General features: G+C 35.8%; 2 protein-coding genes across 4 annotated transcripts in view; both read left to right on the plus strand.

The window, feature by feature from the left end:
* The window catches only part of LOC148279224 (uncharacterized), a 55,041-nt gene extending 43,745 nt beyond the window's left edge, over window positions 1-11,296 (plus strand). For both annotated transcript variants that reach the window (XM_088230281.1, XM_088230280.1), the window contains exons 15-22: window positions 12-127; window positions 1,271-1,360; window positions 2,295-2,398; window positions 2,511-2,577; window positions 3,882-3,977; window positions 6,074-6,244; window positions 7,217-7,401; window positions 10,221-11,296. In XM_088230281.1, the coding sequence (XP_088086407.1) occupies window positions 12-127; window positions 1,271-1,360; window positions 2,295-2,398; window positions 2,511-2,577; window positions 3,882-3,977; window positions 6,074-6,244; window positions 7,217-7,401; window positions 10,221-10,573 (1,182 nt within the window). In that variant the 3' untranslated portion in view covers window positions 10,574-11,296. The remainder of the gene's footprint in view (window positions 1-11; window positions 128-1,270; window positions 1,361-2,294; window positions 2,399-2,510; window positions 2,578-3,881; window positions 3,978-6,073; window positions 6,245-7,216; window positions 7,402-10,220) is intronic.
* A 6,268-nt stretch (window positions 11,297-17,564) lies between these two features.
* The window catches only part of didum (dilute class unconventional myosin), a 48,351-nt gene continuing 44,427 nt past the window's right edge, over window positions 17,565-21,488 (plus strand). For both annotated transcript variants that reach the window (XM_088230273.1, XM_088230272.1), the window contains exon 1: window positions 17,565-17,967. In XM_088230273.1, the coding sequence (XP_088086399.1) occupies window positions 17,941-17,967 (27 nt within the window). In that variant the 5' untranslated portion in view covers window positions 17,565-17,940. The remainder of the gene's footprint in view (window positions 17,968-21,488) is intronic.

Genomic DNA, 21,488 nt, shown 5'->3' on the forward strand with positions numbered 1-21,488 from the left:
ACCCGTTGCAGGTGTGCAGCAAATCCTACCTCCACTGGACGTACCTTCAGGTCCACAGGAGACAGAAGCACTCGGACAACGTCCACATGTACAAGTGTCGGACTTGCGGAGACGAGTTCCCCAACAGGTAATAATACAAGTATTCAAATCACTAAAATGTTTTTCCCAACGCTGGCTGATGCAGCCAACTTCCGTCATCATCACCAAAGTACTTTCGAAACGACCCAAATTTTTACCGGACACGGAGCCATGAGAAGTTACCTATATAGGTTTAAATTAAGGAATGATGACTATTGTCCATGCGATGATATTTCTTCACAGAGTATCGAACATCTGTTATTTCAGTGCTCATTTTTCAGTTTACAACGCCATAATCTTAAAGCAGAATGCAGGAAAGATGGAATATCCTTAACAGATATCCACACTGTAGTTAAAAGTAGTTATCACGCGCCATTGTTCTTGGACTTTGCAACAATGGCGATTGGACTCATAAAGGTAATAAACCAAAATCAGTGATCGAACATCCCATTTCCAAGACAAACAAAAACGATTTTTTCCGAGTACCTTAGCCTTGTACATGACACGTAAGGCTACTAAATACAGGGGTCCAAATATATATAAAAAAATAAATAAAGAAAATACAAGTATTAATCAGCAATATTTTATGAGAGTATGTCCCAATGTTGAAATATGGACAGTCATCTCTATGAATACCGAATACTTCTCGCTACTATCCATGGTCCGGTCGGATAAACAGAGTCGATTTAACTGGAAGAAAACAGGAGTTACCTGTCACCTCACCACATGAGAAATGTCTCAATATTATCAAATTTCAACAGAGATTGAGAAGATTATAGAGAAGGGAATATGGAAGTCTAGGCATTTATAGGGCTTATGACCCGTCGTCGGCTGGTTTCAGTGGCCACTTTACACACCGTGTAACATTCACCACTCTGCCCACATTTTCTCAACTCTTCCATCTGTTGACTTTTGTGAAGTAAAAGAGCCGAAATCTTTATTATGCGGGTGAGATTCATCCGGCTGACCCGATTCACCCACTCGGCAACGCCTGAAAACAATTTTCCAATTTTCATACTTCTTCTAATACTAGTTAGTTTAATCAACAATGTCCAAATGTTTGTAGACTGGCTGGATTTCCTCTCTAGGGAGTTATTTAGAACATTCCGTATATAAATCCTTGAAATTAACCTAAATGAACTAAAATCTAAAAAATATAATTTTGTGTCTTTAACTCCACAAATGTTTACAGTTGGGGTATCGCATATCACAGGAAGAAAGTTCACGGCCAGCAGAATGGATCAGCTCCGACAGACGAAATTTCTCTTCCACCAGTTGAAAAGTAAGTCTATAATGTCTCTTTTCGCATAAAACGAAGGCTAGATATAATGTCCTTTTTTTAATGAAAGGTATGCCAAAACGTACTTAATTAAATCTTTTGATTTTCACGGCCGTTCAGATACGCAATGAGTTTCTCGGGGTAACTATGCCGTGTCTTACGCACTCGTTTTCGGCACTTCGGATCGCATCTCAGCGTGTTTTTCATATGTAGTGTTAATGCAATTCAAAATGTTGAAAAAGAGTACAAACAGCACACGGCATATTAACACAGAAAAAACTTGTTTTGCATGAAAAGTAATTGTCTTTTTGGATAAAAAGTAAGCCAATGGTAGGAAAGTTAAGCCTACAACCTCATTTCTTCAATGAAAAGTAAATCTCTTCAATAAAAAAATAATGCTTAAAACGTTTTTCTTTCAATAAAAAATTAGGCTTCAACATTTTTTTTACCATAAAATGTGAGAATTAACCTTTTTTGTGAAAAGTAAAGCTTTAACATTTCCTTTACCATGAAAAGTTTGTCTTTAACATTGTTTTTTTCGATGAAAAATCAGGCTTTAACATTCCTTTTTCCATGAAAAGTTTGCCTACAACATTGTTTTATACCATGAAAAGTAAGGCTTTAACATACCCTTTTCCATAAAAAAAATGTCTGTATCTTTGTTTTTTTCGATGAAAAGTCAGGCTTTAACATTCCCTTTTCCATGAAAAGTCATGCTTTAGCATTCCTTTTTCCTTGAAAGATTTGCCTATATCACTGTTTTTTCCAAGAAAAGTAAGGCTTAAACATTCCCTTTTCCATGAAAGGTCATGCTTTAGCATTCCTTTTTCCTTGAAAGATTTGCCTGTATCACTGTTTTTTTCCAAGAAAAGTAAGGTTTTAATATTCCCCTTTCCATGAAAAGTTTGTCTATAACATTATTTTTTTATGTGCGTAGATTCCACTATTCGTGTCCCGACTGCGGCACCATCCTCAGGACTAAAGCCCAGCTATTCCTGCACCGGCGGGCTGAGCACCCTCCATCATCTTCAACTAAACCCGGTAACTCTTCATTTAATTTTTTTTTAAATCATCTCTCTAGAATTTTAAGCGGTGGAATCCAGTCTTTTCTCCAAACATTTGCTCACGCTCAAAATATTGTTACATCTTTCAGGAATGTTCTCCTGCGCAAACTGTCACAAGAGGTACACTACTATTGTGGGGCTGAGAGGGCATATGAAGTGAGTATTGTTATTCAGTTTATACATTTACTTGTCCAAGCGTATGAAAACTACAGCTCTCGATTATTATTCCGTGTGCATCTGAACATCTTTGTGTATCTGGGAATACACGCAGGGGGCTCATAATTTCCCCGTGCACAGCGGTCCAGTCTCCGTGAATGTACGGTAAAATATGTTCGGTGTATGACCTTCTAGTCCTATTTAAAATTCTCAACTCACTCTTTGATGCGCCTGAACTACTGAGCTCGATAAACTTAAATATCCCAACTAGAAACCTCAGACAAAATTTACTCTTTCATACCGATATCTATAGAACTAACTATGGTTTTCATTCCCCTATGCCCAGAATTCTCAGGTCTGCCAACAAACATACCAGTCTTGATTTCTTTGATAACAAGTTGTCTTCTTTCAAACGATCACTGAATCAAATTCAATTATAAACACCCCTCTCCCGCTTCCACTCCCACCGAGTCTACCATATACGAGTACCATTGTGTCTTTCTACCTTCCTTTATAGTAATTTTCTATGTGGTTTTTGAAAGGGATGAAAATATAACTAAATGTGAGATCAGTGTGAATGGAGATATTCTGAATCAGGTAGAAGAATTTGTGTATCTGGGAAGTATGTTTACTAGGGATGGAAAGGAGGGTGAGTGCCGGGAACAGGGTGAACGGTGCACTGAAATCTACTTTGGCAAACAAATGTTTATCGCAGGAGGCTAAACTAGCAGTTCACAATGGAGTTCTAGTGCCAACTCTAATGTATGGGAGTGAAGTATGGAATTGGAAAAACGATGATGAAAGTAGGTTAAATGCTGTCGAAATTCGATCTCTCAGGCGGATGTGTGGTAAAACAATGTATGATAGGTGCACAAATGTCGAAATCCGCAAACTGTGTTAGGCTGAGACACGCATTGTCGACAGAATCATGAAAGGGTTGCTGCGTCGGTTCGGACATGTAGAGCGAATGGACAGCGAAAGAACTGCTAAAAGGATCTACAATGTGAATGTTAATGGATGCAGAAAACGAGGAAGACCGAAAAAGACATGGCACGATCGAGTTCATCAAATACTTGAAGATGGGCATGTCAAAAGTAGGAATAATCGGCGTGTGTGCATGAGAAGATGTATGAATGTAGCGGAAGCGAGGTCTGTATGCAAAGATAGAGTGATATGGCGTTCTATTCGGCTAAACGACATGATGGTTTGTTGTTGTTTAAATATGTCCTTAAAAATGCCCATCGGGCGTACATATAAATAAATAAATACGCATGTTAATCCTTGTTCTTTTAATTTGTTTTTAGAACTCACGTGGAGAAAATAAAAGGCGATGTGTTGCACCCGTGCACACGGTGCAGTAAGACCTTTGTGCACGCCGCCGGACTGAACACACATATTCGGTAAGCACAATCTTGCCGCCCCCGCGTGGAACGGACAGCCAGGTCTGGCAAGTTATTTCTGCCTGAGAAGTTTGTTCCCGGGTCGGGGCGGAATTGGAGAAGATAGAGCTTGAGTTAATACATCTCTCATCTCTCATCTCTCACAGAGGGCTGTTGGAGTCTGGTGGTCGTTGCGGGTGCACTAAAGTTTATCAGGGAGGGTAATTTTGGACAATCTATTAGATCGCAGACCACCTTGCGCGTTGCGGTAAGGTCAGAATGTCAAAATTTGTTTCAACAAAGAGGGAAAACACTTTTGAGAAGGGAATATGGAATTATAGACATGAAAAGGGCTTATGACCAGTCATTGGCAAGTTTAAGTGGCCACTTTAAAAATAAATAAAAAATTGTTTTTGTTTATTTTTTTTTGTTTTTTTTACAATATACATAAGTAAAACAGAGTGTTAAAAAAAATAATATTTACATAGCAATAAAATACATATAAATAGTAAAAATACATAGTAAACAAAAAAATCCCACAAAGGCATGGTCTGTTCGTGGGTATACAAGATAATGTTAGTGAATTTTCGCTCCTATAATAAATAGACAGTTATAATATTTTTGTGTTACATAAGAAAGAGAACATAAAGTATTCTGTAAAAGATTATATGTTTTTTTTATGGTAATTAAAAAAGGAAATAAAAAATATGAAAAAAACATAAAAATATTCCTTATTATTAAAGGGCAACAAAATATATCATAGAAAAAAAAATTAATATCTTTTGTTTGAATCCAGGATAGCGCGTGTTTTTTAAAAGAAGGAAATTTTTTAAAGTTTGGAATCAATGAAATATTATCAGTAAAAAAAGAATTAAAAATTTTTGGGCCTATAAAATATGCATGTCTCTGTGCGAGCCTCGTTTTGCAATGTGGTATTTCTAACACACGATTCCTTCTTTGACTTGATCTATTTGAATTACTTGTAAATCAATTTTGGTTCTTAAATTATATAATAAACATTGAAAACAATATTTTTGTCTTATGTCTAAAAGTTTAGCTTCTTGAAATAATTGGGAAGAGGGAAAAGTGCGATTTTTGTGAAGCATTATTTTTAATATAAATTTTTGAACAGTTTCTAATGGTTTAATATAATTGTTGTAAGCTCCCCCCCATCCAATTATTCCATAGGAAAACGATGACTGTACACGTGCATAATATACCATATTAATAGCATTTAGCTGTTAAATATCTCACTTTATTAACAATTATTTCAAGATGATTGGTCCATCTTTACATCCACATTTCCTCAACTCTTCCATCTGTTGACTTTTGTGAAGTAAAGGAGCCGAAACCTTTATCATGCGGGTGAGATTCATCAGGCTGAACCGATTCACCTACTCGGCAACGCCTGAAAACAATTTTCCAATTTTTATACCCGGTGGTTAATTCAGCGATGCTTCGAGTATGTCCAAATGTTTGCAGACAGAGAGGGAAAACATTAAATTTGATCTAGGTAACTCCCTAGGGAATAAAACAAACATCGACAGATGAACGAATTGAAGGAATGTAGATGTTCAAATATGGGCAGAATGGTGAATGTTACACAGTGTGTAAAGTGGCCTATTAAACCACCCAATGACACGTCATAAGCCCTGCGAATGCCTAGACTTCCACATTCCCTTCTCAAAAATAATAAAATTTAACCGACAATGTCATACACATGAAACAAGGGGTAAAAAAATATAAGATTCGCAATGAGAAGAAAAACAGAATCTCAAAACTCATCGTACAAGGGATTGAAGCTGTACAATGAGCTACCTGGAGGAATAAAGGAGATTGAAGAGATCGAACTATTTCAAATTAATTTGAAAAAATATGTTATTGATTACATTAAAAGTTTATATTAGTTCTTAAGATGTTATGAACTAACTTAATAAAGCATAAATAAATAAAAATAATTTCCCTCTCTGTTGGAACAAATTTAGATCAAAATAACTCCCTCCGATCATAATAAGATCAAGGAAATCCAGCCTGTCTGCAAACACTTGGACATGCTTAAAACGTCGTCGAGGTCAGAATACGATTAGATTGTCTGATGCGGGTATTTCCGTTTGCAGGAGAGTGCACCTGCGCGAGCTGAACTACCGCTGCGAGCTGTGCGCGAAGGCCTTCTACAGCGCGAGCGACCTGCGCAGCCACACGCGGCGCCACACGGGCGAGCGGCCGTACCCGTGCCACGCCTGCAGCCGCAGCTTCCGCACGCACGGCATGCGCAACGAGCACCTGCGGTACGTTCCAGCGTATCACTACCGCCGACAGCGTCGTCCCGGACGTCCGCTGTCGGCTGCATGCAGTTTGTGTCTGAGTTTGAGATACTTATAAGCGGCAGGCGTAGAATGATAATGATCGGCAAGGCGGCCAAAAGCTACGGAATATGGAAGTCTAGGCATTTACAGAAGTCAAGCGAGGATGTGAGATGTCACCATGGCTGTTCAACGTGTATATTGATAACTGTATCAAAGAACTGAAAGGCTTAAGAATGGGAGCAAAAATGGGTGATTTAACTGTCAATTGTCTTCTGTATGCTGACGATGCCGCGCTTCAATTCAACACGCCGTTTCCCCGTAGGAGTAGGCAGAGAGGATAGAACACCATAACACTCTATCTTGGCATACAGACCTCGCTTCCTCTACATTCATACATCCTCTCATGCACGCACGTCGATTATTCCTACTTTTGACATGTCCGTCTTCAAGTATTTGATGGACTCAATCGTGCCATGTCTTTCTTGGTCTTCCTCGTTGTCTGTATCCATCAACATTTGCATCGTAGATCCTTTTAGCCGTTCTTTCGCTGTCCATTCGCTCTACATGTCCAAACCAACGCAGCACCCCTTTCTTGATTCTGTCAATAATGCATGTCTCAGCCTTACACACTTCACGGATCTCGACATTTTGCATTTAATGTGTTTTTAAATTTTTTATTACTATAAAATAAAAAAGTACCTTCTAATCTTTTACACAATGTTTTCTTATGTTACACAAAAATAATATAACTGTCTATTTATTATAGGAGCAAAAATTCATAAACATCTCTTGGATACCCACGAACCGGCCATGCCTTGTGGGATTTTTGCTTACTATTTTACTGTTAATATATATTTCATTGCCTTGTAATTATCCGTTATTGGCACTCTCGGGTTCGTCTCTCACTCTCGATGTCCAGGTTTCCGCAGGTGACCGTTGTGTTCCCCGTTGCAGGATCCACACGGGGGAGCGCCCCTTCTCCTGCGACACCTGCGGCCTGGCCTTCCGGCGCCCGTACGCGCTCAAGAGCCACCGCCTCATCCACTCGGGCCTGCGCAGCCACGCGTGCTCGCTGTGCGCGCGCCACTTCCGCCTGCGCGCCGAGCTCAACACGCACATGCGGCACACGCACGCCGTGGGTAGGTCGATTATTTTTATTTGACACTGAATTGATTAATTTACTTATAATTTCTACATATTAACTTATTTTTAATGATTAACATATTACAACAGAGACGAAGAACATTTAAGAGAAGTTAATATAGAAGTCTAGGCATCTACAGGGCTGTCTACAGTGCCTGCCAATGGCTGGTTTAAGTGGCCACTTTACACACTGTGTAACATTCACCATTCAGCCCACATTTGAACATCTATATTCCTTCAATTCTTTCATCTGTTGATATTTGTGAAGTTAAAGGTTAGGGTGTTCTTCATCTCTGTTGTTCAGCTCCCCAGGGAGTTGAATCCAGTTCTTGTTTACAAAAATTTGGACAAACTCAAAATATAGTTATTTTAAATGGATTTTTAGTAATGCTTAAATAAGTTTAACTGACATTTAATACATTTTTGAAAAACAGATTCTTACAAAAAATGTACCACTGTTGGTAAGCAGTGCAGAGTTTGACATTTGCAAAAAGAATTCTATGTTTGAAAATTAATTATTTTATGTTTTGGAATTCAACCATAAACAAGTACCTAGGTACCTACTTATCAAAGAAAAGTCTTTTTCCTTTTATCCGAACAGTTTTCGTACGCTTTCACCACACAATCAGGCAATTTTCTTTTCATTTCGAATAAAATGTCAAACTCGTTTCAAAACACGACTGGCGGTTAAAGAATGACTAAATTCGCGTTGGACATGTGTTGAGTGTCATAATTTTAGATGGCTCAGGGTAAATCGCACTCTGAATTTTCTTCCGATTATGGCACTAAAACAGGGGTTTTTGCACAATTTTGATTCAAACACGAAAAGGACTCTTAGCCAATCACATTAGGAGATAAAATGAAAAACTTACCCTTAGAACAAATATATAAATAGCTCAAAAAGGCAAAAATAAATAATGTGTGTCCTTATTTACGACCAGTTTGTTCATCCAGCTAGCAGGCAAGCCAACGTTTGGGCAGGACAACGTCTGTCCGGTCCGCTAGTAATAAATAAATATGTTGTCCCAATAGGGTATTATCACTCGAGAGGAATATCGGATTTAACCTACTCTACAAATATAAGATTTTTTAAAGATTCTCCTAGTGTTTATATAAGCCCTTTTAATGAATATTTTCATTTATCATTTTCGTTTCGAAAATAAAGTCTTTTGAAAACGATCGTTTTGTAAGTTGGTAATAAATTTTGTCCCAGAAGTTCACGAGTAATGCATTCATTTTAATGTTGGTAATGCCACAGGCCACAGATAGAAATATAAGGATAGTTGTCTATAGATATTATCTTAGCCCCCCCCCCACCCCTTACCCACTCCCCACTCCAGTTCCAGGCGCTGACAGATGAAAGTGAAAACGGATTACATCTTACATCTCGAATTTCTTTCATTATTTTATGGTTTTCAACCTCTTCTCAATTAATTAAATTTATCATGAAAATTATAAATCACAACTATAGTCCTTAAAATATAGATTGATTAGAATGACAGCTGTCAAACTAATTTCATTAGTGATGGGAAATTACTGATCACTGATCAAATCGATTTTGTCAGTTATTTCATGCAATCATGAAACTCCGTTTCCGAAAATTGATATAAAAAACGCAAAAACAAGCCTATTATAGTGTGTTTAACACAATTATTCACCAAAAAATGAGATATTTATACTTTTTTCCTGAACAACATCAAATGAATTATTTTTTTATTCGATCAATTTGTCCCATCTCTAACGTTTTTGCAAAATGTTGTAACCTTGTAAGAACTTCGTTAATAATTAGGTTTAGTTTAGTTTTTTTTTTAGTTTATAGCTGATTTTGTATATTAATGTTTATTTATTTATTTATTTATTAACGGACATTGTCCATGTATACAATTTATAAGGTTTAAATATTACAATAAAATAATAGTTTAAACATAAGGGACATCGAGACAAGATCTGGACTATTTATTTAGTGCTCGTTTAAATCGTTGTAAACTTAAACCAAAAAAGTCCAGATCCTGTCTTGAGTTAACAATACGACAAAGGCGGGTCATTGGAGAATTTAGGCCATAGTTTGTTCTATGCTGATCGATGAACAGTACTTCATTGTTTCTCAATCTACGAGTCGGAATATTGAATTTTACTTGTCCCAGTAATGATGGAACATCGATTATACCATTTAGTATGCCGAACATATATATGGAGTCAATATTAGTTCTACGTTTTTGTAGACTAGAAATATTTAACATTGACTCTATTTCAGCATAAGAATAATTATCTCTCTCTAGTCCGAGCATCCACGCTATTTTTCGAAGCAAGCATGTTAATTGATATTTCAAGTATTGTATTAATAAAATAAATTAACACGCCAGACACGAATGATTTTTTTTGTGTCAATATAAATAACTCCTTTGACGTTACTACAAAGTTATGTCGTCACTTTTTCTGACAACTGTCATTCCAATCATGTTACATTTTAAGACTATAGTAGCGTTTGATAAGTGACAGGACGCCGTAAATGTAAACAAACGACACAGAGAAAAAGGAAGCTATCTACAATACTCTATAAAACCCATAGACATTGATGAAAAAATTTTTGATGATGTCACAAAGCATCCGAAGACGTCATACTTGATGACGTCACGAATTGTTTGTTTTTGACACCATTCAAATTACTAGAATTTAATCCTTTATATCTCCCTTATTTCTTAACAGATTTTAATAAGATTAGAACCGATCGGCTTGTGATTTTTTTAGATTAATTTATTAGCTAATAAAAAAATCCATGATAATTGCCCATTAAACGCCGTCCAAATTATTGCAGAGCCAAACATCTACACGCCGGCGGCGGCCAGCGAAGAACCTTCGCCGACAAGTAATACAGACGGATTCTCAAGCCCGCCGACTGAGATCATCTTGTACGAAGATGACCAGCTGGTCATCGCCGACACCACCGTCCAAAACGCCCGGGAGACAGACGACAGATCGAAGGTTCTGGTCTACAAATCCGGCCTCCTGCAAAACGACTCGGAGATCTTCACAGCCATATTCGAAGACGGACCGCAGATAGAGTTTGGGAATGAAACTATCGTAGAGATTCAAAACATAGGGACGAGTGATCGCGCGGCGGAATTTGATGACGTGGAAAGGTTCCACGATCTGTTTAGGCATCATTAATGTAATACTGTTTAAAAAAATATACAACTTGAATTCCCGATTCGCTGCCACCACGAAGCTTATGCAACAATCGGCTAACTCATAATCATCAATATTTTGAGTTTGTCCAAATGCTTGTAGACGTGAACTGGGATTCAACTCCCTGGGGAGCTGTTAATATTAACGTATTACAACAGAGATGAAGAACATTTTTGAAAATGTAATATAGGAGCCTGTCGGCCTCGTGGTGTAATGGTCACCGCGTTTGCCTACCATGCGAGAGGTCTCGGGTTCGATTCCCGACATGGTTGATATGAAATATTTATAAAAAGGGTGTTTTTACACTAGAATATTTCGACTGGTACCTGAAGCGTAAGACTGATCACCTTACCTTCATGTGACTAAAATGATCAAGATACACTAATCGCAGGATGATGATGATGAATATAGAAGTCCAGGCATCGACGGGGCTTACTGTTTAAGTGGCCACTTAAACCAGCCAAAGACAGGTAGATGCCTAGACTTCATTACCTTCTCTAAAATGTTCTTCATCTCTGTTGTAACATGTTAATATTAACAGCTGCCCAGGGAGTTTAATCCAGTCTTTGTCTACAAATATTTGGAGAAACTTAAAATATTGTTGTTAAAACTTGTAAGTAATTTATTTTTATATATAGATGTATCTTGTAGAACCAACCCGTGTATTTTTAATTGTAGTCTAAATAAAATAAATTCATTATCTTATATTTTCGTTTTATTTTTTTGTTTATTTTTCCATACATATATTTACATAGAATTTCAATTACAAAAATACACTTTTAAAAATACATCTTAAAATTTAGCTAAACCATAATTTGGAAAAAATGCCCACAAAGACTTCAGCGTCTGAGCGTGGGCCATTCCTTTTTTAATGATTTAAAAGATTATAGCATATGAATATGGTATGACATAACTATATAAAGAGAAAAAAGAAAAACAAAAAAGATTAACATATGCCCATAGAACAAAAGACTACTACTACTACTACCATCACGCCATTCCCCCGTAGGGGTAGGCAGAGAGAATGGATGTCTATCCTGGCATACATTCCTAGCTTTTTCCCCATTCATATATCTTTGGCTGATCTCAAGGCTGATTTTTAATCCAGAGAGAGAAAATATTTTACAGTAGGAAATAAAGAATGCTACGTATTTACAGTGCTTATGACTTGTCGTTGGTTGGTTTATGTGTCCACTTTCCACACTGTAATTCACAACTATTTATTTATTTATTTTATTAACATAAACGGCAAATCTGCCTTTTACAGACATTTATAATACTAACTATTTTGCTTAACTTTTTTTTTTTAAAAACAAATTTCCTCATACCTAAGATTTATTAAAAAAAAAGTTTAAATAATAAAACATTCTACAGTAAAACAACAAGAAAATCATAAGTACTGTTTCACACAGCTGGGCAAAGTGAACAAAAAACTGTATATATATATATATATATATATATATTATGAAATGCATGAATAAATAAATATAATTACCATTCACCATCTTTGAAAAAGTTCAAAAGGTTTGTTCTATAGTATAGGAACAATACCCTACACTAAACATATCAGATACGTGGGAATAACTATTGCCGAGTCTATGAAGTCTGTTTAATACGGCATTACAAGTATACACTGTCCGTGAATTGTCGCTACAAAACGGTGTCACCTGTCTAGTCATTCTTCCAGGCGCCCTGAAGTTGATGAGAGATAATAGTTCAGGGCAATCCCATATTGAATGTACAATTTTGAATAAATTTAAAAGGTCTATAATTTTTCTTCTATCGTTAAGTTTCAACAAATTTAATGTTTTTAGTAAAAAATTCATGACTGATTTTAAGTTTAAAATTTATGTACCGTAAGATTTTGTTTTGGACTCTTTCAAGAGAATTTTGGTGACAGTTGTAGTAAGGAGTAAGGAGTCCATATTGTAGAGTTATACTCTAACTGGCTTCTCACCAATGAAGTATACATCAACTTCAAAGTGCCTATGTTTTTGAATTCCTTAGTAATTCCTTATAATTCCTATTGTGTAACAAACAAGCCAATGACAGGTCATAAGCTCTAAAATATTTCCCAGTTCTGTTAATAACTCCTTTGGGGTAAAATCCGGTCTTTGTGCATCTGAAGCGTAAGACCGATCATAGAATTCCAAACTTCTGTCAAATAGTCCTTAAACCTCCGAAGAAGTCCTAGCAATGCCTCTAATCTTCACTAAAGCTCTTTTGAAACGGAAAGTGGCAGATAAAAATTAAATGAAAATTACTGAAGCGGATGGTTTTAACTTAACACACATTCACATGCATAATTATGCCTCGCTTATTACCACAACTTCAACTGTCTACATAGAATAATTTTGACCTGTTAACTGTGGCATAGTTACTTTTAGCGCTGTGAATATTAATTAATCTACTAAAACAAATAGCAGCTGCTAGCACAAGCTTTATAATTTTATTTTTTTGTAATTTATTTGCAGAAAAATCTACTTTTTTAAATATAAACCTTTTATCTTATAAGCAAAGTAAAAAATAAAGGAACTCCCATGTAAAAAAAAATCAATAAAAAAAGCACAAGCTACATCATCAACATTCCCTATCCGCACTTAATGGTGCATAGGGCACTACTTTGGTACACCAATCGCAGCGTATCTCGATCATTTTTGTTACATGAAGGTAAGGTGATCGCTTACGCTTCAGGTACCAGTCCAGGGACTATTAAATATTATAATGTAAAAACGCCTTTTTAAATAAATATTTCACGTCAACCATGTCGGAAATTGAACCCGAGACCTCTTGCGTGGTAGGCATTCGCGCTGAGGCCATTCGCGCTGAGGCACTACGAGGCCGAAAAATGCTACAGATGACTGTAATTTTTTATATCATTGTTAGGTTTCTAGAATTCTAAATTATTTGCAACAGAGAGGGAAAAAAAATTGTGAAGGGAATATGGAAGTCTAGGCATTTACAGGGCTTATGTCTGGTTGTATTATATGTTATTATCTTATGGCTGGTTTGAGTGGCCACTTTACACACTTTGTAATATTTTTATTATTTTTATTTTATTTAGTCTTAAAATAGTACAAACATAATAAATGAATGTCCTAATATAAGATCAAATTATCATTTAAACATATACTAATTATTAACATTTCTAAACAATATATGTACACTTAAAAAGAAAACTTCTATAAATCTAACATGAATAAGATTACTTTTTAAAAACGAACTTATTTGCTAAACACATGTTTTTTTAACTGACATTTAAATGAAATAATATTTTAGTGTTCTCTTATTTCTAATGGTATTTCCTTATAATATAACTGTACAGCTCGGTGCATCAACGAGTTCTGTGTTTACCATTCTGCCTATGTTTGACAGCGGAAGCATCTTGGTCCTGCGCTAATCTTATATCCCACAGCCAGGACAACTGCTTAATGGATGTGTAGAGTTCATAGTCCATAATCGATGACACACACGTGCTAAAACGTTTTACTTGAAATAGTGTGATGACCAAAGAAAGCAATGTCATCATTTTCTATAGAATCTAATACAGCAACTCTAACAGTATTGCGCTTGAAATCCGGGGGCATCATTCTGCAGCACATTCACATCGTCCCTACTATGAAGAAATTAACTATAAAGGAATGTGGTTTATAAACAGACTACAGGATGCAGTGCCAGTCAGTCAGCCCAACAAATGCAGTTCAGCTCGACATGTAATAAATACGCATCAAACAGCAACCTCGTGTCTTCTCTGTCAATCGCTAACTGGGGTAGGAGCTCCAACCAACCCTCAACAACCTAATCCTATAAATGTACTCGCTATAGTGATTTCTGGGAAAAGATGACCAGAGTGGTTTCCCGTTGCCGTTTATTTATTTATTTAATTTATCTATCGCAATTTTCACAAAAATGACGCATTATAAATTATCCACAATTTCCGCATTTATATGAGTATTGCTAATAATTTTCTGTCGGCCCCGTGGTGTAATGGTCAGCGCGTTTGCCTACCATGCAAGAGGTCTCGGGTTCGATTCCTGACACGGTTGATACGAAATATTTATTTTAAAGGGTGTTTTCACACTTGAATATTTCATAGTTCCTGGACCTGAAGCGTAAGACTGATCATCTTACCTTCATGTAACAAAAATGATCAAGATACGCTGCGTACCAATGCACTGCCCTATGCACCATTAGGTGCGGAAAAGGAATGATGAATGATTTGTAACATGGCAAAAAATTGGCTGAGTGTAATTAGACCTTCAGACCTCGTTTTATATGGAAAATGTAAATATATTAAATTTAAGGGAATTAAAAGTCTCATTTTTAAATCTGAAAATATTTTGTTTTATCTTACTAGACAGAACTAGGATTGAACAATGAACATCAGCGTGGACAGATAGTAAAAAGGGTACACATATCGCAATAAAATTTTAACGACTTTCGAACTTTTCGACTTGTCATTTTGCATTACCAAGCTTGACATAGGAAGATGGTAAAAATACTCGCCGAATTTAGCAAGCAGCAATAGCATGTCACATGCCATGCTATTTCTACGCGCATGCTAATTAAATTATGCATAGCGGAGAATAATTTCGATTTCACTATAGCATGTCGGTCTATTTATTATCCCTCTTGTATTTTACTAATACGAAAGTTCGACGAACGCGGCCCGATTTGGTTTAACAGTTCGCTATTCATTGCCATGAAAGAAGAACGCGCTTGCGTAATCCCACACTAATTAGTTATGTCACTCGAGACTGCGCAAACGTTCAAATCATGTCTGCGTCGTCGTTTTCTATATACAGCGATTGATTATCTTTTTCGGCGAAGTGTTTTCGCTTTGCTCGACCCGTAGGCTTTGACATTTCGTAGGAAAGTAGGGTTGGCACTTCCACTTAATATTTTTTTTCTAAATTATTAAGAAATTAAAAATATTTTTGAATAATCTCACATTACTACTATATATTTACACATTTACGTTTGTTTTTGCATAAATATACACGAAACGTACAGTAACTCATTTAGAATTCAAATATTTTTTTCTGATTATTTACTAAAGATATGAACTCTTTTTTTCTATGATTTATTTTGTTGCCCTTTAATAATACGGAATATTTTTGTGTTTTTTAAAATTATTTTTTATTTCCTTTTTTAATTACTGTAAATACCATATTATCTTTAACAGAATATTTTATTTTTTTCTTTCTTATGTTGTACAAAAATATTATAACTGTCCATTATTTATTATAGGAGCAAAATTCATTAACATTTTCTTGTATACCCACAAACAGGCAATGCCTTGGTGGGATTTTTTTGTTTACTATTTTTCTATTAATATGTATTTCATTGATATGTAATTATGCTTTATTTTTTTATACTCTGTTTCATTATTATGTTAATTATAAAAAAACAAAAAAAATTCTAATAAAAAAAAAAGAAAAAAAGAAAATACTAATACAAACAAACAAACCATCACGCCGTTTCCCCGTAGTGATAGGCAGAAAGAACGCCATATTACTCTATCTTTGCATACATACCTCGCTTCCTCTACATTCATCATCTCCTCATGCACGTCATGTCTTTCTCGGTCTTCAACGTTTTCTGTATCCATCAACATTCACATCGAAAATCCTTTTAGCCGTTCTTTCGCTGTCCATCCGCTCTACATGTCCAACGCAGCATCCCTTTCTTGACTCTGTCAGTAATGCATGTCTCAGCCTTAACAGTTGACGGATCTCGACATTTGTGCACCTATTATACATCGTTTTACCACACATTCACCCGAGGGATCGCATTTCGACAGCACTTAACCTTCAAATTTATTTCAACAGAGAGGGAAAAAAAATTGAGAAGGGAATATGGAAGTCTGGGCATTTACAGGGCTTATGACCTGTCAATGGATGGTTTAAGTGGCCACTTTACACACTGTGTAACATTCACCATTCATAAGCCCTCTAAATGCCTAGACTTCCATTTTCCCTTCTCAAAAATGTTTTTCCTCTCTGTTGAAATAAATTTAAACATGAATAACTCCCTAGGGAGGATATCCAGCCAGTCTGCAAGCATTTGGACATTCTCAAACATTGTAGCATTTAACCTACTTTCATAATCATTTTTCTAATTTCATACTTCGCTCCCATACATTAGAGTTGGCACTAGAACTTCATCATTTATTTAATCATATTTTTCGCTTACAAACTATAATTAATAATAAAAATAATGTGACCTCACTGGGGTTTCCCGTGCCGAGGACACTTAACAATTTAGTTTTTTGAAATTACATTTGAGAATAAACAAAGAAGACTAACTTAAAAAGCAAACATAATAAACAAATATTCAGACAGTTTTAAAAACAAGGCATTTATGTACATCTATATTATTTACATTACAAAACACACAATGAAATTAACAAAAACCTAACATAAGCTACACACTTGCGGAGCGGTTGATTCAATATTGGTTTGGGCGAATGAGACAATCCATTTTACTTCTACCTAGCTCCACTATCCATTTTTTTTGAGCCTTTTTAAACATTTTCTCATTAATAGATACTGGAAGTAGGTTATAGATTTTAATTTAATAATACTCAAAATCCGAATGAACTGATGAACTGCTAGTTTTGCCTCCTGTGACAAACGTCTGCTTGCCAAGGTAGATTTCAGTGCACCATTCACCTTGTTCCCGGCACTTTATCTCCTTTCCATCCCTAGTAAACACACTTCCCAGATTCACAAATTACTCTACCCGATTCACACTGATCTCACATTTAGTTATTTTTACATTTTTTTTCAAAAAATATCACTTTGGATTCATCAACATTCAGAAGCAAATCGCTTTTCTTGCATACATTATAATACTTTGAATTGTTGTTGTGGAAAATTGAATATATTAAAAATAAGTAAATGTTTCAAGAAGGCTTTAGAGGACGAGGCAGCCCTGTCACGTAATACGTTTCCCCCTCCCGCCTGACCCGCCTCCCGCGAGTCGATTGCCTTTTGCCTTATTTTATGCAAAATCCGCCGCGAGTTCAACTCCACGCCAAGGGCCGCCATGTGATCCCACATAATTGTTTTTACGCACGAATACATTCACCGGTCCCCACGCGTTTTCCGATACGAAAAACACACCCGTAATCCCAGTTATTTAGGATATTTTTCACGGTTTTGAGCGTACGCATGTCGCCGAGATCGCGTTTGACAGCTGTCACTACGTAATGTATCCTACCTACAGAAATGACAATAGAGTGAATGCACTCAGTTTTACATAAAATGCGTTTTTTGTTCTTGTGATGAGTTGAAAATGGATTCTCGAAAGCCGACACAGCGGAATTGAGAGGAATTGATTGAGAAATGACCACCAAGGAACTGTATACGAAGGTAAGTCGAATTTTCACACGCTCTCATTAATCTTTTATTTGTATTTTGTATCGCCTTTCTACTGACGTGTCGCTTAGGTTTACTGACGTCCCACGTTCCGTGCATGCTTACACTAATCTATTCTTATAATTCAGTCGTAAGTAAACATTAAGTAATTTATTTAGTCAGTGTTTTAGTCACAGATTCGCGATAAGGCTATCGATTTGTCGATTTAATTAGCAATTTCACATTTATCGATGCATTTTTACTGTGCAATGTGGAAAAATACGTGTTATTTTCAGTTTTTAAGTCATGGAAAATGCTTTGAAATTTTAATTTGTCCAATTTTGTTTATTACAATTGACAGCGGATGATAAACAGAGCAGATCGTAGCGTGACAGTGTAAACACGTCCCACTAAACAATATTTTTAATATGTTCAAATCCTTGTAGACTACTAATTTCAATTTTATTTATTCATACCTATACAGGTTGTTCTTTAAACTCTGTCACATCCAAAACCACGATGATCAGTATGGGCAAGAAGACATATTGGCATATTTAAAAAAAATATTCAGAACAAAGAATTTTTTTAAAATATAAATTATTAAAAAAAACAAATGGTTGCTTACTTCTGCAGGGGAGAAGTGAGGGGAGCGCGGCGCAGTGTCAGACTCCCCCCTTCCCCCTCCTCGTTTCGTCCCCGCAGAAGTAAGCAACCATTTGCTTTTTTGATATTTTATTTTTAAAATTTTATTTGTTCTAAAAAAATATTTCAATGTGCCATTATGTCTTCTTGCTCATACTGATCATCGTGGTTTTGGATGTGACAGGGTTTAATGAACACCCTGTATATATATTTTATATGGGAGTCGCATTATTTTTTACCTTGCTTATAATATACAAGGTTTATATTTCAAAAAGAGGATTAAGAATAGTCCAGAAGGAGCGTAGAATCATATTTGAATACATCGGACTGTGTCCAATAAACCCCCCACTATGCCCTACTTTCGCCGCGCGCATTCGTGATGTCGCCGCGTAATGTTGCACGATGGCAAAAAATATAATTATAACACAAATGTAAGGTAAAAAAAAGCAATCTGTCAATTTCTCTAAAATTTTATTGTGCCCGCGGAAATATTGATTGACACAACCGAGTAGATAAGTAAAGGGGCGTTTAATAAGAGTTATTGAATTAATTAACTTTAAACTTAAAATATAAATCAAATTTTATTTTACAAAAAACAAATATTTTTATATCATGTTAAATAATATTTGATGTTTTAAAGATAATGTTGGTGAAATGTCCACCACAGAATTGTTTAATCCGAGATCCAATTTTCATTAGTTCTCTCATTAGATGAGCAAAGTAGGGTAAAATATTTACTACCCTAGCAACACTAACGAAATGTCCATTTTCTTTTCTTCGACAATCTGACAGATGGAAAAATAATTCAGTTTTCAAGTAATTTATTTGCTACTTACACATTCATTTGCTAAATACACATGAAATGTGATCCCATCTTGTTTCTTTAAGATCCTAGCAGTATTTCTACACTTTAAAAGGACACAACACGCCATAGTTGAATTCAAATCAGGAGTTGCATACTGAGCGACGTCTACAAAGAAACTAATGGGTCAAAACGTAAAACTACTCATTCATGAGTAGTTAAGTCGCCTTCTGTTTGATATGCGTAGGCGGTTTCTGGACTGTTATTAATTCTATGTATGTACATTACAAAATGGAATATTTTAATTCATACATATTGAAATGATTACAAAAATAAAGTAAAATAATATCCAGAGAATAATATGTTAAAAAAGTAAGAGGAGTAATAAACAAGTAAGTATTTTTTAAATTTATGGAATTGAATTGTCAATAATGGTTTGACGAGCAGCTACAAATAAACTTGATATTGTGGACTTCATCATCATCATCATCAGCCGTCTCTTGTCCAATGTTGAACATAGGCCTCCCCCTTTAGTCTCCATATCTCCCTATCCTGAGCCAACCGCATCCAACCACTTCCTGCAACTCGTCTTATGTCATCAGACCACCTTGTCTGAGGCCTGCCGACACTTCTTCTACCCGTTCTGGGTCGCCATTCCGGGACTTTCTTGGTCCATCTAGAGTCTGTGATTCTGGCTATATGACCAGCCCAGCTCCATTTCTGGTTGGCAGCCCTATGGACCACATCGGTGATCTTTGTTCTCGCTCTAATCCATGTATTGGTTTTTCTGTCTCTCAGCGAAATACCCAGCATTCTCCTTTCCACGGCTCTCTGTGTCACTGATAATTTGTGTAAATTTTTTTCGTGAACACAAAAGTTTCACAGCCATATGTCAGTACAGGGAGAACACAAGCATCAAAAAGTTTCTTCTTTGAGTAATGTGAATACTTTGGAGATTTGAGGATATATGAGAGCTTACCAAAGGCGGCCCATGCTAAACCTCGCCTTCTTTCTATTTCTACCTCTTGATTATCTTTGCCGAGCTTTATTTCATGTCCTAAGTAAATATAACTATCAATATTTTCAATTATTTCTCCATTTACTAAAATGTTACATGATTGGTTAGCATCTCTCATTACTTTAGTTTTTGAAGCATTCATTTTCAAGCCTATTTTCAGGGATGCGGACTTATAAGATAGTAAAGAATTGGAAAGAATGTCCGCAGCCGTTCCATGAGTGTTACCTAACCCTGCCTCGGTATCAATGAATTGTTTTGTCGGTTGGAAGAAGTACTGGATCAATGAAACAATAAAGTACTCCTAATGTTGACAGCGGGTACTCTAAAATTAATCAATTCAAGTATTTTTGGTGCGTCAAAAAGAAAGTTTACAATTTTATACAGTACAGTGAGATCATTGATAGTTCTTCTTTCAGAAAGTGTTGTTAGGTTAAGCAGTGTTAATAAATAGTCATAATCCACATTTTGTATTGGAATGTTTAGTTTGTAGTTTATATTTATATAATAAATTACAATGAACTTCCATCAAGAATTTTCACTTACAAACTTAAATGTTGTAGTTTATATATATCGTAGAAATTTATGTTGAATGTTTTCTATATTATAAACATGAACATTATAGCAGGGTGACCATATCGATGAATTAAAATCTAAATTACTTCTTACAAGAGAACAGTATAATATTTTCAACGATCGGATGGACTTGAAATTTTTTGTGTTTCTCAAAATAAAGCCTAACATTTTTAATGCCTCGCTTGAAATTTCATTGACATGATAAACAAAAGACAATTTTATATCGATAAAATTGTTTAAAATTTTGAAGAGGAAAGATAGATCAGAAATGCTTCTACGTTTAGTTAGGGAAGTTAAACTATGAAAGGAAGAAGAGTCTTCGCACGGTGAATGTTAACTAGATGCACACAGCAATGTATAATGTTTAATAGCCATGTACACTTGATATACACGCATCAGCTTAATGGCTGCTAGTGGATTATTCGTAATAATATTAATACAGATGATTCATTTACTATCTCTCTCAAACATATCCACATGCACACAGATATTCTGTTTGAC

The sequence above is a fragment of the Micrasema longulum genome, unplaced genomic scaffold, assembly GCF_059751315.1.
Source record: "Micrasema longulum isolate JH-2025_06_02 unplaced genomic scaffold, ASM5975131v1 h1tg000745l, whole genome shotgun sequence".
NCBI lineage: Eukaryota > Metazoa > Arthropoda > Insecta > Trichoptera > Brachycentridae > Micrasema > Micrasema longulum.